Source organism: Epinephelus fuscoguttatus, linkage group LG7, assembly GCF_011397635.1.
Source record: "Epinephelus fuscoguttatus linkage group LG7, E.fuscoguttatus.final_Chr_v1".
NCBI classification, from domain to species: domain Eukaryota; kingdom Metazoa; phylum Chordata; class Actinopteri; order Perciformes; family Serranidae; genus Epinephelus; species Epinephelus fuscoguttatus.
This window is the reverse complement of record NC_064758.1, coordinates 36870154-36888891: the sequence shown is the minus strand read 5'-3', so window position 1 is coordinate 36888891 and position 18738 is coordinate 36870154. Positions and strand designations below refer to the sequence as shown.

The 18738-nt window shown below is 42.2% G+C and overlaps 1 protein-coding gene across 5 annotated transcripts; it reads right to left on the bottom strand.

Annotated features, from left to right (window-relative positions):
* Positions 1–141: 141 nt before the first annotated feature.
* pou6f1 (POU class 6 homeobox 1) lies at positions 142–17233 on the bottom strand. 5 transcript variants are annotated; one of them, XM_049581908.1, is made up of 12 exons: positions 16872–17233; positions 16083–16175; positions 15492–15571; positions 13430–13619; positions 13146–13282; positions 10579–10804; positions 8434–8678; positions 8201–8329; positions 7248–7514; positions 5355–5490; positions 5103–5271; positions 142–4016 (listed from the first exon to the last, which is right to left on the bottom strand). In XM_049581908.1, exons 4-12 carry the CDS (start codon positions 13608–13610, stop codon positions 3671–3673), a joined length of 1836 nt encoding a protein of 611 aa, XP_049437865.1. In that variant the 5' UTR covers positions 13611–13619; positions 15492–15571; positions 16083–16175; positions 16872–17233; the 3' UTR covers positions 142–3670. The 5 variants fall into 5 exon arrangements, with proteins under 5 accessions (XP_049437865.1, XP_049437862.1, XP_049437860.1 ...); XM_049581905.1 differs by having other exon boundaries at positions 15492–15536; XM_049581903.1 differs by lacking the exon at positions 16872–17233 and adding an exon at positions 16777–16830 and having other exon boundaries at positions 15492–15536.
* Between the last annotated feature and the right edge of the window lie 1505 nt (positions 17234–18738).

The window sequence follows — 18738 nt, the reverse complement described above, 5'->3', positions numbered from 1 at the left end:
AGATATGTAATCTCTCCACTGTGTTCTGGGTCTGCCCGGGGGCATTGTACCAGTGGGTCAGTATCAACTACAGCCAGTTCACAGCTTAGAAAATATACCAACACACAACAATAAGGAGTGATTAATAAAAACAGGGTTTATTTGATTTATCTGACAGAAAATGACAAAAAGCATCCAACTTCTGTTTTTCCCTTTTATCTGGACTTTGTGCTTTGCAGAATCAGATGACTAATAACTGTTATCTTATTATTATTATAATTTAGCATTTCTTTTCTCTATTGATAACTTAGTATATTAAACAATATTATATATACTGAACACATGTTAAAGCAAGACCTTTGAAATATTAATTATCTTTATGGTTAGGTGTACTGCATGTCCACTGCATTACAGGCCTACTTATTCAAAATCAGTCAAAATGAAAATATGCAGTGGACCATAAAATGCACCATATAATTCACAAACTCAAAGATTAATGCATATACGCTTTTTATATTTAATCTGCAGTATCTTACATTTTATCTGCATAAAAAGTCCATTAATCTTAGCGATAGATGTTGCTTGTCGACTCGATGATTGCAAAGTTTGCGGGCACTGCTACATTTTGCAAAGCTGTTCAAGAATGCAGAAATGAAATTCTCCCACACACATAACTGAAACCTTGCACTGTAAATAAACCATTCGTAACCCTTTCACTTCCCCTGCTGTCACTAAAGTGCAAAGAATTCTTGAAGAATTGGCAAAGAGAAAGAAAACCACCACAGTATTGTTCCTACGGAAAATAACTTCATACTGCACATGCAAACACCCTTTGAACTCATTCAGATTGAAAGTCATAACACATTAAACCACAAACCTCCCCTTCCTTGGCTGAACAGTTAATTCCATTTTTTAATTCAGTACTTTGACTGATATAAGGCTTAGCAAGAGTATCTAAAGTCTGGCGCTAATGTTTCTAGGCAACATGAGACTATTTTAAGTTGACTTCAGAATAGGCCAATTAAGCTCCTATTTTGAAAATATAATTGGTCTAACTTGAGATAAGAAATGCAGCAGAAGCGCTGTCAAGCCACGAAGGGAACAGTCACAACAGTGGGTGAAGAAGAAACACAAAATACTCTATTAGAAGCACATTAAACAGAACAGACTGTGGTGAATTCACACACATACTGTGTGTCACACACACATACGCTGTGTGTGTCTGCATGATCAGTAACTCACACATGAAACAAACATAATAAAAATAATAATAATAAAATCAGTTTACAGTTGTGGCATCATATGCAATAGCTGAAGCTATATTATTCTGATAAGAACCTGTTGTCCATGGAACATCAGAAATGACGCTCTCTATGGACACCCAACTGCGTGACACATTTTACGCTTAAGAATAATCATAAAAAAGTCAAACAAGAGGAAATTAATACTGATATTTTCATCTTTGTGATTATCAATAATATCAAAATGATGATTGTCCCAAAAAGTTGTTGCAGAGTCAGGAGTCCAGAGATAGTAATTTTTGGTGTTCCTTAGACTAGTGGTTCCCAACTGGTGGGTCACAGGTCCATTCTGAACGGACTGCAAGTGGTTTGAGAAGGTGTCAAGCTAGTCCGTTAGTCATTGACTCTACAGCAGGAAATGGGGTTTTGAAATAAAAGCTATATGCCAGAAATTCACTGTATTTCAAAATGGGCCTTGAACTACTGACTGAGGAGAAATCTGGACCCTGTGGCTGCACCAGTTGGGAACCACTGCTTTGGACAACTCAACGAAATAATGTTACAGGCTTTTAGTTCACAGACCGTAGACTGTGTAAGGGCACGGTCACACATGAGCAAAATACACACCAGTGAATATTCACCTTCCACTCACTTCAATTCAGTGCGAGCAGAGCTGCAAATAAAGCATTCGCTTCTGGTTGCAAAGCATGTTGGCATCACATGGAGTTGAACTTTGTGAATTCTGACCAGCGAAGTCACAGCCTCAACCTATAGCAAAGGAGTATGTGTGGAAAGGACACTGATTGTTGCCGATACTGTGTGATTTTGGCCATAAAATATAAACTGTGCCACATGAAAGATGCTGTATTGCTAGCAGTCAGTCAGGTGACAGACTTGGGACATAATAAAATGGTAAATGTACCAATGACATCATAGCTAACATTAGCTAGCAAGCCAGACTTGCTTGAGTTTCTTGAAGACGTTTCACCTCTCATCCAAGAAGCTTCTTCAGTTCTAATGCACTAAGTCACTGACCCAACCGGCCATCTTGTGTGTTGCTGGGGTTAGATCGGTCCAGGTGTGAATGGGTGTTAACCTGGAGCCTGCAACTCTGCACCAGTTTGTTAGAACTGAAGAAGCTTCTTGGATGAGAGGTGAAACAATTTCAGAAACTCAAGCAAGTCCAGTTGGCACTGATATAGCACTTAAGATTACCACGACCTGGATGACTGAGAATCTTTACCGACATTGGCTAACAAGCTAGCTTTCTGTGTCCGTCCCACAGGCACGAATATTGCCTCAGCAGGTGATGGTCACTCGTCAACAGTCGCTCATGTGTGACTGTGCCCTAATAAAGATGGACGACACGACAGCTCCCTAAAAGTGAAGCCAAAACACCTCCATCGCCCCCCAGTGGCTGGCTGGAGTACATGTCCTAAACCCTGCCCCCATCAGGTTAGCGGATTGGACGTGGGCCAAACTAAAACACTGAAGTACATGCCTTATAATCTTTTTCCAAAGATGGTTTCTGTCATTTTAGGTAGTCCTTATCACACATGTATGTTCAAGTGTTCATGTTTCTGATACCTTTGGTTTTAATTAGTTATTTGATACTATTAAAAAAATGGGCATGACAATAGCTATGTGTGCCAATCGGTGTGCTCGCAATCAATGTCGCTGCTTGCGATTGATTGGACACATGTATGAGCAGGAACTCGATAATGTGGAGATCACTATGGTGCCAGAGTCTGGCTCCAAATGACGTCGCCAGCATCAGACGGCAGCGGCCATATTCAGATATTTTGGCTTCATTTTTATACAATGGGAGGAAGTGGAGACGCATCGTCCATCTTTTCTGTACAGTCTATGCTACACACTCTTCTTTCTGTCAGAATCTTATTTATGTTTGCAAAGCTGCTCGTGCAGTACAAATACTACATGAATATAAAATAAATGATTAGCGAGAACTTTTTAAAATGTCCATGGCGGCAAAAGCACGTTATTCAAATATCAGTTTTACGTCAGCTGATGTGCCAAAGTGACAATTATGTGACTAAAATCAATGTGACTCAATGCACTGCCACTTCATATACTTCAGAGGAATAGCCTATAAAACCACTTGTATAAAAGTTCAAATGTTTTTAAATATGGCATGTTATTATCACGGTATTATCTTCACTGTATATGATAAAAGGACCATGCAGTTAGATTTTTTTTTTTACCACCACAGAGGAGTTGTGTACACATATACAGCCTTAAAATACAAACACAATTCATCTTTAGTTCTCTGTCATCAGCATCAACACTTGAGTTATGTGTTATTTCCCTCATTTTCTGGAATGGAGTCTGGCTTGTATTTACAACACAATCCACAACTGTGCTGCTGTAATAAAAGTTCAACTTCCGAAAACGACCTAAGCTCAGTGGCGAACCCCCTCAGAACGAGGTCGCTACTGAACCTGGAAGACATTGATCTTGCTTGTGTTTTTCAGCGTCTGTCGCCGGTTGCAGAACCACACTCGCACAACCTCTCGGTCATAGTTCAGCTCTCTGGCAATTTCTGTAATCTCCTGGCCCGTTGGCAACGCGTTCTTCTCAAAGTAGGAGTTGAGAACTTCTATTGCCTGCGGTGTGAAACTAGTGCGCCGCTTGCGTTTTTTAGACGGTTCGCCGCCAACAAACTCCATCAGGTTCTGCTGGCCTTTCTGGTTCCAGTGCTCGGCTTCAGCCAGCCACTTCTCTAACACCGGCTTCAGCTTCTGAGCGCTCTTGGGCGTGATGTCCAGCTTCTCAAACCTGCGGTACAAAAGACAGTTCAGGATAAATTATTTAGGACATAGCCTTTGTAGATGCTCACCTGCTAGCTCACCTGGTAGAGCAGGCACCCTTAAACTCTGTACTTTTAAGGGTACCAACTGATTTACGTCAGTACCACAGAGTACCTACTCACATTAAATCAATATGTGCCAAACTTTGGTAGCTGAGAGCCCCCTGAAGCTTTGAAGTCAACCCTATATACACATACTTTATTAATCCCCCTTGTTTTGCCATCTGATCTATTTTCTTTTCTACTTTAGACTAGCTCGGAGTCACTGGTGTTTGTGATTGTTTTTTTAAATTACATACTTATTCTGCATATTTGTCAGTTGTGTCTAAACAGAGAATGAGGGAGACAATCAGATACACATACATACATGCACAAGCAGACAGACGGACAGGCAGATACAGACTCTGCTTATGATTAAAAAAGACCAGAGGAGCAGAATCACTTGTTGAGTACAGAGAGAAGGAGAGAGAGCAAGATTAGTCTCCCATGCAGCTCTTTAAAAATGACATTTTTGTAATTACAGAGAGTCAAGTGCAGAAAAAAGGCACCATTACTTGTACCCGTTCAATTGTGAACGCTGCTCGACCCCAGACCCTGGGGCCCAAATACATTTCTGACTTTCCGTTACACTATGAACCACCCAGACCTCTCAGTGCTTCTAGGACAGGTCTGCTTTGTGTCCCCAGAGTCAAGACAAAACATGGAGAAGCAGCGTTTAGTTTTTATGCACCACATATCTGGAACAAACTGCAGGTCTGCACCAACTCTCACTACTATTAAATCAAGGTTAAAGACTTATCTGTTTGCTGCTGCCTTTTATTAAATCAAATATTTATTCCTTTCTCGCACTGCACTGTAACTTTTATTATTCAAATACTGCACTGCAAGTTCATTTCTTTCCTACTTTGCATCTCTTGTCTAAATTACACAAACATGTACACAAATATCAAAGGCACTTTATGAAGAGCAAATAATGTATATTCTTTATATTTTTACAATGCATTACTGAGGAAAGCTTCCATATGCAAGGCAGCATTAACAGGGGAGTAACGTACCTGCAAATGGCAGACTGGCTGTAGGCCGGACCCTCAGTAGCAGTCAGAGCCTGGCCTACTTGTGTCTGAGTAAGCCCCAAGGACAGCCGACGGATCTTGAAATTCTTGGCAAACTCTCGAATCTCTTCCAGATTAATGCCTTCCTCGCTGCTTACTACCTGCTGGGGTTCTACAGTCATGAAGAATCTGGTTAAAAATATCCACCTACTTAAAATGGATCTATGTTTGGATATGAGAAGCAGGTGTACGTACTGCTGACAAGCTGGCCCACTTTTGCTATGTCTCCGCAGGTGATGGGCACAGTGGAGGAGAGCGTGGTGGCAGTCTTCAGTACAGACGGCTGTGGCGCGATGACAATCGGTGATTGACTGACAGTTGTTACTGAAGCCTGGAGGGGAACAAATAAATCATATATTTTTTGTTTTTCAAGAGTGTGTGAGAGAGAGAGAGAGAGAGAGAGAGAGACAGAGGAAAGAGAAGGGATGACATGCAGCAAAGGGCCCGGGCCACAGCAGTAAGGACTCAGCCTTAATGGTATGCGCTACAGGGGTGCCACATAAATTACATTCTTCGATGTTACCTGCAATGATGCAAACAGAAGAAGAAACAGGACCTATACATGCATTCAATGGAGAGATGCCTGAGTGAGAGCATTGCCTTGGACAAGCGCCCCAGGCAGTTGAGTGTTCAGTGCCCTACTCTGGGGCACCTTGGCAGTGCCCAGGAGGCGAGCTTGCACCTGTCCAGCTACTAGTCCAAGCCACATGCTTGGTCCGTGCAGGGACTTGAGCCGGCGATCCTCCGGTTCCCAACCCAGGTCCCTATGGACTGAGCTACTACCGCCCCAGAGGTGAATCACATTTCAAAACATTGAGGAGTAGTTAAAGATCTGCCAGTCAGATGAGCCTACTCACAGATTATGTAGTCATTTTTGGTCTGTTTCAGCTCTCAAGTGTAAATGCAAAAATGACGTGAGGCCCTTTGCCACTTGACAAAAACCCCCAAAACCACCTACTAACTTCTGGCTGTTGTCATTAGTAGGAAAAGGTCACAATCGGCATTCATTCCCAGGACAAATGACTCTGCAGTAGTCATGGATATTTATCGGCTTCAGCTCTGATCAGCTCCATGACATCTGGGTGGATGAGCTAAAGGTATGTGTCCACAGGATCTGTCATATCCACGCTTTCCATTCATTGTCTTTGTAAGCAGCCATACAATGCATTCTGGCAGCGTCATGCTGTATTTTGAGAGATGACACGTCTGTTCCTCATTTGCATTAAGTTGACTCTAGACTATGTTATGCAAATCAAGGGTGTCCAGCGCAACTGGAAACTCCAGAATAACATTAAACCTAACCATTGTCAATCTCAAATGAAGACAGATTCCACAACAGCATGGCTAATTTCTCACCTTAAATGCTTTCATGAACACATTTTATAAACTATTTTCGTAATACAAGGGTGTTTTCATATTGGTACCGTGCCTGAGTGCGACTGCTGATGGGTTACCCGCTGTGAACTGTACCAGAGTACACATGAACCATACTCAAACCATCTATCAAGCAAACTCAAGTACTGAACAATGTACCGTGCCCGAATACAGTACACAATCCTCAAACTAATCAAACAAACTGGACTTTAAATCAAGCATACTCGAATGGAGGCCCAGGTCCCCGATGTAAAACCCTCCTAAGAAAAAGTTTCCTAACAAGCTGCCACCTTCGTCCAGTTTAAATCAAAAAGCAGACAGCCCAAATGCCTCGTGGCACGCCCATCAAGCATCCAAAGGTGGGAAGCAACACTACCCCTTGAGTCCAAAAATGCCCCTGTGGACATGTACTATAACTTTTGCCCCTTTTGCAGTGTGACGCAATGACGCAACACCACAAACTCATTTCCATCCAAACAGCGCTCAAAGTACCAAGTGCTACTAGTTTCCTAACCCTGTTTTACAGCGCATTTGTGACGTTGGATGTGACACACCAATAACAAACAAAGAGGCATACTCAACTACTGGCAATGGCAAAGGAGTCTATCGCTTTTTCCAATGTTTAGAAAAAATTGCACATACATACTAATTTTGGTGGAAACAAGGTATTAGTCTTTTCTGACCTCAAAATTCAGACAGATTTTTGTTCTTTACCTGTGTGATGGGTTTGGTAAGCGTTGGAGGAGCAGCAGCTTTGGGCAGAACTGCAGCGGAAGTTGCGACTGCAGATCCATTTCCTACTGTGGCGATGATCTGGCCCTGGGTGTTGAGGAGCAGCTGTGGGGTGACAGTCTGGACCTGGAGACCCTGGAGACCCTGGAGACCTTGGAGGCCCTGGAGACCCTGGAGGGGGAGGGTGGGTGTCGCAGCTCCTCCAGCCAAAGAGGCTGGGTTCAATAACAGCGGGAGGGTTCCTATGACCTGTAAATATCGTTTGAATTTAAGTGAATTATGTAGAAATAATTGAATCTAAATCTCTGTGATAGTTTCCGCTTGACAATCCGACTGTCAGAACATTCAACGACGTGTCAAGTGCATCCTACATCATTAGCAGTTCACTTGGAATAAAATCATGTCTTTCAAGATTTAACACTGCACCACTAACTCCAATGAGCTGCAATAATGGTGAGATTGAGTAATGGAACTGTTTGAGAGGACAAATCTGTTTTCACAGAAATTGTCTTATGCTCCACTGACTTGAAATAGCAGTGCTGATTGATGTTAACTGGAGGCCAGGGTTTGTGTTCCACACAACAGAAACACAACAAAGAAGCATTTTGATTGTCTTTGGAGACAGTGTGATTACCAATCAATGTGTATAACTATCAACACGTGCGAAAAATGTAAATGGAACAATGTAAGGAGAGCACACTGTCTGTTAATTACTTGTTCTTGTACCTTTCTCGTTTTCTTATGAAGCCTGTTATGTGTTCCAGTCAATCAAATTCGAAAAGTCTTTTTAGGCTAATGATAGACTACAAAGGCAGAGAGGTTGTTATTGTCTTTCTAACAGATCCTCAAATTTTAGACATCTTTCCTTTAGCTGGAAATACAAGGTAGAGAGAGCAGGGGCTGTTGCGGGGAGGTGCACGAGACAGATACCATACCTGTCCTTGGGCATTTGTGATGATCTGGCTGGTGATGCCAGCCATGTTGGACATGGCACTGGTGATGATGGGAGTGGAGGTGAGGGAACTGAGGAACTGGGGCTGAGCTCCCAAAGAAGCTGCATTGATCTGAGCAGAAAAAAAACACAACACGTGTGATGCAGCACAGGAAATTAGACTGCATGACTCATAGTGCAGAAAGTATAAATCCTTGAATTGAAGAGCGTTCTTACAATGGCAGGATTGATGGAGAGTCCTGCAGTCTGGAGTGCTGCTAAAGATATGTTGGACTGAGAGACGGTGGTGGCGGCCGAGGTCGCTTGGGCTGCCGCCACCTGAGCAGTGGTAACCTGTGCGTTGGTTACCTGTGTTGGCTGAGATGTCACCTGCACCGGCTGGATGGAGGTTGCTTGAGGCTGGAACACCGTCTGTGCGTTTGTCTGCAGCTGGGGCTGGACTGAGTTCAGGACTGTCGCAGCTGAGTAAAAATTAAAGAGTTTGAAATCTCTTATTGTTCTGTAATGGAGTAATGCATTGTGAGACTAAAAACACGATAACAAGTCTTAGAGTCTTCAGCTACACTGGCCCCTCTCTGAGGCTGTACTTGGGCAGAGCACTGCACTGAGCTAAATGCTAACATCAACATGCTAATATCCTCACAATGACAACATGCTGATTTTTTGGCAGGTGCAATGTTAACCAAAGTGATTAAAAGTGACCCTTTGCTAAAGTGGGATTTATACTTCTGAGTGGAAGCCACGCTGTACTTACGGAGTAGGCTCTGAGTCGATGGAGAGCCTACGTCGTACCCTACGCTGTAGCCTGAAATGCACCTCCCCAGAAATGTTACAAGACGTCACAGTGACGCAGAGCTCCTGTCTGTTTCTGTAAGCTGAAACCATTTCCCTCAGTGGAAACAAAGCTTTCATTTACTTTTACTTCACAGTTAAGAAACAATAAATTGTGAAGACAATAAAGCCTCCACAAAAATAGCATCTTATGTTTTTGATTTATCCTGGCTTCATATGAGTAGAAGAAATCTCCGCTAGTCGCTAGGCTAATTTATACAATGTAAAATGCCATAGATACAGTCGGCAATGATGAGAACGCCCACAAACGTCACATAGGTTAGAGCCGAGGGGGAAAACAAACCGGTCTCTGCCATTAGCCACAATGCCGAAGAGTTGCTGTGCGCCCTTTTGCACCGCAAATAAACAAAAAAATTAAAGTTTTACATTTTACCAAAGTTTTACATTTTACCAAATAATAAAATGGAACCACAAAGGAGGACAAAATGGCTTCAAGCTATCAGAAGAGAGGACGCGTTTGGCAGATTATGGGACCCAACAACAAAACATGTGTATGTCTGCAGTCAGCACTTCATTTCAGGTAAGTTTAATGTAATGTTAACCATTTCCAAACAATCGTAGACTATGTCAGGGGTATCAGGAATATTAGATTAATTGTTTAAACGCTAGTGAACTTTGTACTACATTTGTAATTTGTGTAGATTTCCTCGCAACATGTACAAAAGTACACATTCAGTACCTAAGTAGAAGTACAGATACTTGTGTACAAAAGTCTGGTAAAAGTAGAAGTACTGATTAAAGTTCTTTACTGAGTACGGTATATGTAAAAAAAAAAACGTGCTGGCTCTGAAATGTACTCCAAGCATAAAATAAAATATAGCGCTCTGAAGGACATTTCTATTGCCTGTTTCTGTGCAAAGTTAAAAGCTCTCTTCTGATAGCTTGAAGCCATTTTGTCCTCCTTTGTGGTTCTGTTTTATTATTTGGTGAAATGTAAAACTTTAATTGGTGATCTTTTTGTTTATTTGCTGTGCAAAAGGGCACACAGCAACTCTTCGGCATTGTGGCAAATGGCAGAAACCGGTTTGTTTTCCGACTCGGCTCTAACTGGATGTGACGTTTGTGGGCGTTCCCGTCACTGCCGACTGTATCTATGGCATAGGCTCTGCATAGAGCTGACGCACAAATGTATATTCTGCTTAAGTCCAACACCTGAAACATAGACTGGGCAATAATAGCGTAGCGTTGGCTGGCTCCGACCAGTGTCCGACAACGACACAGCTGTGCTCCATTGACTCTCATGCACTCATTTCAGATTTTCCTCCTTTTCAGGCTGGTTTTTGAAGCGTGTCATGGTTTATGGACCAACCAACTAACACTGCCATTCCTAGAGCCACACCACCAGCATGGCTAGTTTAAAAAAATCTTGGTTACTGACAGTGTTTAAGATGTTGTGTTTCTATGGCTATTCTGAAGTCAGAAGTCATGATCTTGATCTAAATAAACCTGGGCAAAATCAAATATGAGAGGCAGAATGGGAAGCACACACACAGACAGTTTGTGTGTTACCTTGGAGGCCAGCAAAGGGCAGCTTGAGAAGGTTTCCGGCTGTGTTAGCTGCTGTGAGCCCGGGGAGAGTGGCTACATTGGTAGTGGGCAAGGTGAGAACAGCCAGACCACCCTGACCACCAATGGAGCCCGCCATACTGAGGGGGATGAGCAGTGGCTGCCCCAGGGATCCTGTCTGGGCCATCATACCAGTCATCAGAGTGGCCAAACTCTCCTGGGTCAGCACCTAATGTGGCATAATAAACAATTTTTAATAAACAATTTTATACTGAACTAAACCATAATTCTTTTTCCATTACATTTGTACACAAAAACTAAATTCTTTCTCCACTCCCTAGTTGAGGTTTTTTACATTTCGGGTACATCTATTAGTCTGAATTTATTCCAATTGTTGGAAATGTTTCTTTAGCCTGAGGCTGTATGTACTCAGCTATTTGGAATCTAATTTGTTCCTTTTTTCACATTTACATTACAGTGGAGACAAATTGCCTCAGCCAGTGACTTTAGTAGATCACCTACTGTGGGTGACAATAGTGACATTAATCCCTCTGAGCCATGAATATTGGACATGAAATAATGTGTGAAAAACCCAGGGTGAAGTGCTAATAGCCTCCTGCTTGAGTTCAGGACTTTTTTTGCCTCCTTCATTTTAAATTTCACAGACATTTCCTGCACTCTCAAGGCTGATTCACCCCAAGCTCTTGCTTATTTCTGTCCCTGATTTTTAGGTCAAGAAATACTAATGAAACAACCAAGCTACTGACTACAACATTCTTTCTCTGGTGTCTTAAAGGGATACTTTACAGTTTTTCAACTATCCCTGTATCATAACAATGTGGGCAGTATGTGTAAATGAACTGCGGTAAACTTCCTCCATCCTTCCAGGCAGGATGATGTTAAAGCCATCTTGTGGTGGATTTTTGTTGGCTCTAGGGCTGTTGCCATGGAGGTAGAAAGAGGAATGGATACAGTGTTGGAGGCAAGGCCCCATTCATTCCTATGAAAGTTGTCAATGGTGTGTGAAGCCAAAAAACTTTAACTTCCTGGGCGTAAAGTCACCTGGATCTTCCGCATTCTTGGGCCCATAGAGCAAGTGCACTGGAGACTTCGACCGGCTGAGCAGCTAACCCCCAGTTTAGCCCTCCAACAACTTGAATGGGGGTAAAATGATTTTGTCATGTGGCTCTTCTATTGTTTCTTGATGTTACTGCAATGAATGGATCAAATCTCAGTAGTGAAACCTGTCATTTTGCACGGGTTGTGACGTTCATAAAAATGTACTCACTGATTTACAGATGTGTCTTTCACAATTTAAGTTATAGGAAAAAGTCTTATGGGGCTGCAGGGCATTACATGATGGACCCATAAGTTCTAGTCACTCAGTTTTGCCACTATGTAAAATCAGCTTTAAAGTCTGGGATATTTCCTGGAGGCCTGGCTGTTGCTTGAACTGCAATTTGTACTTCCTCATTTTCATACGCCTGGCCCCCAGAATCACAAGCAGAATTTAACCCATTCAGTCTGATAACACTTGAAAAGTCTAGAAGGGCCGCACAGTTGAATCATTTCATCCCACTTCAAGTTAATGAAGCGCTAAGCTGAAAATAGCCGGCAGAAGTCTCTAGTGCACCTGTTCTATGGACCGCACAGTGTGGAGGCCAGGCCCGATCATCCCCTGGATCATCCGGGTAATTTTATACGCAGCAGTTGCACCATTTTGGCTTCATGCACCACTCAGCAACTTTTGAGCAACTTGAGGACACCTTGAACTGTTAACAAGGTCAATGAGGACTTTTTTTAATATGATTTTTGATCCATGGAGGTTTTACATTTGTAAAACTTTCCTCAAGCCGAGAAAAATGATTTAAAAATTTGTGAGCTTGGCGCAATATCTATGAGCTGAGCAGGAACTCGCAGGCAGGGCCAGCAGGAGAAACACTAAAGTGCATATTCAGTGGGCCACATACTGTTGGAGTTTTTATGGCATATGCATCAGACGAGCAACTACACTGGAATGAATAGGCACTATCTTGCAGGCCGGTATCTAGTTGTTATAAAACATCGATGCAAGTAACAAGGTCCTATCTTCTATGATGTGTTCAGGTCTCGTTATACATCCATGGCCACCACGGACACAAGGAATATAGAGACAGATTGAGAGCCAAAACTTGGATTCAACAGTTAATCTGGGCAGTGCTGATCAAATACATACCAAGATTCTGCCTATTTCTTGCCTAAAAAAAATTCAGAAACATATTTTAGCTTACTGTTTAACTGTCACATGAGATCATTTGTTACCTGCTGGCCGCAATATTGTTTTTGGATGAGCCAAATCCAACTCGCATGATGTCACCCACCAGCAGGAGTATTTATTAGTCTGGTGTGGTGCAGTGCATCCTGGTAGTTGTAGTTTTTTGACCTCTTGAGTGAAAGCAAGTTCTAGAGTATTTGTGTCTTTCTACTGCAGAGACAACCTAGTTTTATAAAGAGACCATCTTTCCAGCAGTGAAATACTTCTTTAGGATGAGTATTGAAAATGTACTCAGTGCATGAATACACAGTGCTACCTGTGGACAGCCTTGTACCGTGATGGGCATGGTGGCCTGGGGCTGTGACAGGGACAAACTGACGGGAACAGCAGAGGTCAGCGTTTGGACAGCAGGGGCAGGAGCCTCTACAGATACCACCTGCTGCTCGCCCAGCACTGCAGGAGCACAGACAGGATTGACTCTCACTGACATTTGAAGCGGTTTTCACAGCTGTTATTAACATTTCAGTACAACTTGTGTCATGTACGTATGAATAATGACTCGTCTACTATCAATCACTATCTAGTATAACTGTGATTTACCTCCTCCGCCTGTGCTCTGGGGCGCAGCGGGGCCATCCTGTGTGCTGCCAGCCTCAGGTTGCTCTGCAGGCCGAGCCACTCCCTCCTCAGCTTTGCCTTCGCTCTTCCCATCAGGTGCTGATGATGGCAGAGACGCATCGACCTCTACCTCTAGCACACGAATAGTCTCATGGCCAGACATCACAATGACCTGCACAACAATTAGGAGCAAAAGGTGAGATGACTAATGTGCAAAAAAACCTGCCTCCTTTATTCCACTTCTTTTGTTCGGGGTTATATTGGAATTTTATAGTAGATAAATTAGTTTTAATTGTGTTGTGAATTAGTTTGTGAAAAACTGAAGTAAATAAACATTTCAATACAGTAAAAGTCTTACTTGTTGTAGCAACACTAAATTTAGTATTTCTCTACTTTGTCAATTTACTCTTAAAAGGCCCAGTGTGTAGGATTTAAGGGGATGTATTGGTGGAATTGAAATATAATTTACTAAGTACGTTTTCTTTAGTATATAATCACCTTAAAATAAGAATTGTTTTGTTTTCTTTACCTTAGGATGAGCTGATTATATCTACATAAGGAGCAGGGTCTTCGTCCATGGAGTCCACCATGTTGCACTGCCATGTTTCTACAGTAGCCCAGAATGGACAAACCAAATACTGGCTCTAAATAGGGCTATTTGTGTTTTAGCATCAGCCACCGTAGTTAGCAGTTCCTCCGCAACAAGCAGCATTGGAAAAACTGTCTTTTTTACGTGAAACTACTTTATTCAGAGAGGACGAGACCTCTGGATAATTCAGCTCCTGGTAAAAACTTCGTGATCATCTGAATCTTCACATATCAGCAAAAAAAGGTGCGCAAACATTAGCAGGTGCTGGGCTAGCGGTCTGTCTGCGACAAGCCGAAAAGCATCTGAGAAACACTGATTTTTTTTTAATGTGAAAAGCTTTACTCAGTGTTTCAACCAGTTTAAATTACTAAGTTCTTTTGTTTTGCAGCGACGGAGACCACTGTGGATAATTCGGCTCCCGTAGTAATCCTAACCAGGAATTCATGCATACTTGGCACCAGTGTAACGCATAACGGAATATGACTTTTTCCAGTAAAAAGAAGTGTAACTAATTACCAATAACATTTCAGTGATAATATTACAGTTACTCCAAAACCAAACAACTCCTTACAATGTTACTTTTCTTATCACATCACTACTGACTTGAAATACAACCGTCACATGAGCGGACTCATTTTTGTACTCATTGCGCTGCGCAGGCACGTCACAAAGCAGCAAGCTAGTTTGGAAGATGGAAACGCCTACCTTAGGCGACTGGAAGTATTCCCATTACTCTGATTTTGTCGGGTGGAAAGAGGACAAGAGCACTGTTGCTGCAGGGCGTCGTACTTAAACTTTTTCCACTGCAAAAAACACTTCCTCAAACATCTGGTCTGAAACACCTCGGCTGCTATGACCACAACAACGGGAAGCTCCAGGAAATACACCCCAACAAAGGTGAGGCCTCCTCGGCCGTGGCTACACAGGCTGAACAACCAAAACTGGATTTTGATCGTGGGCAGCTGCAGCTACAAAGAAGTATCGAAGCTTGTGGTTGGATATGTGGTGGATGAAATGTTGCTCCATGAGTGACTCTCCGTATTTCGGGCAGAGCCTTGGGAAAATACAGGTCACAGGCAAATTAAAAAAGTTATTTAGCCTTAGCTAATAATATAACGAGTAGTGTAATGAATTACTGTTAGCAGAGAGTAATATTTTTACGTTTGAAAACAGTAACAAGTAATGAGTGATACATTACAATTTTAAAGGAATGAGCCCAGCACTACTATGTACACAGGAGAAGTTTCAGCTGGCTGCAATGTGCAATCCTCACCACTAGATGCCACTAAATCCTACACACTGTACCTTTAACCACATGTAGTAAATCTGATTTTGCCTTCGCTGATGTTTCATGGTATGCAATAATGAAAGACCTAGAGAAGAGGCAGTGAGACAACCTGGGCTGGAGGACAAGGTGCAGAGAGACAATGCAGGAGGAGAGAGGAGGATGCATACCTGGTTGTCTTTGGCAGGGAATTTCAAAGTGCAGGATTTAAATGGCTGAAAAAAGACTTCTGCAGTCAGACAGTGAATGGCTAAGGAGAACAGAGAAGCCGAGCACATGTTAGGACTCAATGACCCAAAACGAAACAACACACACACACACACACACACACACAAACAAAAAAAGAGCCACAAACGAAAAGAGCATGAGTACACAAAAACAATGATAAAGGCATCAGCCAACAAGCAGCTCAAGCAATGCTTCCTTCAAGCTCCCCTCTGTGCATCCGTGAAGAGCATTGCTTTTGTTTGCAGACTACACAGAATGTTACTAGATAGAGAAAACAAGGTAATTATTAAGCATGGCAGTTTTAAGGCCCTCACAAGCATAAAGCAGCAGGTATTATTCGGTGATAAAACACAAAAGTGGGTCCTGATTTAAATGAACTTCTGTGGAAGTTAATCATTCCCTTATGACATGGTATGTTGGCACATGGAGGGGGCGAACAACAGCAAAGAACCTGAAGACAACATAAGTTATCAGGCTCAGCTCAGAGTGGCTATAGTGGGAGGATAAGGTTGCAACAGACAGGTGAGTGTTACCTGCTCATTGACAGTAAGTGGGGCATCTTTGGCGGGGTGATCCTGGGAGTTCATGGCTCGCTGCACCACCACAGTCACTGCTTTCCTGACATTCTAGATAAACAAACATTAATTAAAAACATTTATCCTCTTGATTCAGTGTCTGATTACTTCATCTACTCCCTCTAATGCTTTGCAGCCACATCAAAAATCAGAATAAATATTAAGTTTCATGATGGGGACCCCTGATAGCACACAGTATCCGCACTTGAGGGCTGGTTTAAACAGACCCACATGCAGAAGACTGTTTTTTATTCATGGCTATTTCTGTCATTGCAGGACCAGACTATTTGGAGGGGCCTATAAACAGGCCATGCTGTGTTGCACTTAAGCTGCAGGAAACGTGATGAGACACGCTGACCGTGGCCGTGGAGTAGTTACATTTTAATCCCAGATCATGAAAAGATTAAAGATGGTGCATTTCCTGCTGCAATGCCCAGTTAGAAATGAGGATCTGTCAAAACTTCAGCGGGTGTTGATGAGCTCCCCACCCCCATCCTGCCCAATAAAAGTCTCGCCGCGTCGGCCACTTTTGAAGACAAGCACTAACCACCAAGTACAGGCGACAGAAACCATCTCGACCCATGCCTAGAGACCGAATATTATGTATTTCCCTCTCTTTATCATAAATATATAAATTATGCTAATTACGAACATTGCATATTAACCAAAACTCATTTCCTCTCGCCATTTCGCTGCTATGCGCGAGCAGCAGCCTCGAACACACTCCGGTTATTATATCCAACTTACCGCGTAAATGCAGCTTATTTTCTGTAATCCCCCGCTTTTATAAAGGTCCGTGTCACAGTTTGTTTCAGTCACACATAATTAAAAATTCATCTCAGCTCCCAGACAGGCGCTGTGACTGCACACAAAAGAGGTATTTGCATTGATAAGGAGGGTTGCAATGTTAGGATCTCCTCTCTCTTAATATTTAATGACGATGCCCTTTCTGCAACAGTTCAGATAATCAAAAATCCTTGAGGTGTCTCACAAGGTCCTACTTGAGCTGTAAAGTCGGACAAAATTGCCACAAAATTGGCCTTTTTGCACTACGTCATGAACATAATTTATGCAAGGAAAAATCTTGCATTGAAAAATGTCTGCCTCGACTTGCGAGGAGCCATGGTGCTCTTAAAGGGGCCGCAGCACCGATACGAGCCGAGCAGGGTGAAGCATTGACTCAGAGGAATAAAGGATAAAACACTGCTGCTGCTGCTGCGTGAACTGTCGCCATACACTGCTCTTTGTTGAACTTAATGTGTTTTTAAATGATAAACAACCCTCTTACTTATATCAATTAGCAAAAAATACTGCTCTTATTGTGTTTGCAGGAGTGTTATTTGTGTGTACTATAGAGATGACATCCTTTGCTCCTTTATGACCTGTTTTGTTTATTGACAGCAGACTGACATAGCCATATTCAATGACTTACATCTGCCTAAGTCACAGTTTTACTATGCCTGTGTAGTGGTGTCACAGTAGTGCTCAATTTCTAACTGCTGATAAAACCTGCTAATACTGTGGCCAGGTTGCAACCACATAGATTAATCAGAAAAAGCATGAAACATAATACATGCCATATTATAGGTATAAGCTTTCTATGGAAAGAATATTGTGTCAATTTCTCCTTCATACAGGACAAGAATATGTTCCAGACACTGTCAGAGACACTGTCAGACATTTATAAAGTCCAGTTTTATATATGAAGTAAAAACATGTGTCTGATGTGTCAGCCCTGTGATAGTCTGATGATCTGTCCAGGGTGTACCCTGCCTCTCCAGCCCCCCCGCGACCCTCAACAGGATAAGCGGTTAGAAAATGGATGGATGGATAGTTCACGTACCTGTTCAGGTTCACACCCTAGCAATTCTTCCACGGCTATATATTATTAAAGAACAGAGTTTTGTGAATTCTTCACAGTAGTAACTTGGTTTTCTTCTCTGTTGTCAACATGTCCTTTATCAAATAGTCATGAGCATTGATTTAAAAGGAACTTTCAACAGACTCATGTCTCATACAACACTTTCTGATGACCAGTACATTTCTTGCTTTGCATAAACATTCCTTTACTCAATAAAGGAAATTCCTGCACAGCTGTATTGAGATGTCACAGATGACGATTACTAAATTACTAAAAACGAGTGGAATAGCCAACTTACTAATGATGCAACCTATAAATTAACACACAAATGGCAGTAGCTAGCATAAACCATCGTGTTCTGAACAGAGACACCATACATGATAAAAAGAGACATTTGCATTATGAAAGAGAAAACAGGAAACTAAGCAGCAAACTACAAACTGCTCAGTCCAGCATGCCGGGAAATGTGGGTGTCATTATAATATATTCATACTGTATGTAACCACTTTGTAATCACCAACATTTGGATTAGAAACTGTAATTGAACTACATACCGTAAAACTTCAATTAAAGGCCCAGTCAGTTTGTGGCTACACATTTTGACAAATAAAGGCCTGTTTCAATTAGACGCCTGGTTACCAGTTCTTTGGATGTGTAAAACCAAGTTGTTGGGTACCTACTTGAGCTAATGTTAGTTAGCTGTTTAGATCTGTTTAGGCATAACTAAAAACAGCATGGAGGGAGAAAAATAAC

Excerpts from the sequence above, each read along its gene's own strand:
- pou6f1 (XM_049581903.1), bottom strand. The coding sequence starts at position 16,812 with ATGGCGAGAGGAAATGAGTTTTGGTTAATATGCAAT. Across the intron at positions 16,176-16,776 it reads AGTTTTGGTTAATATGCAAT|AATGTCAGGAAAGCAGTGAC; the intron begins GTTCGTAATTAG and ends TTGTTTATCTAG. Across the intron at positions 5,491-7,247 it reads TTACCAAACCCATCACACAG|GCTTCAGTAACAACTGTCAG; the intron begins GTAAAGAACAAA and ends GTTCCCCTCCAG.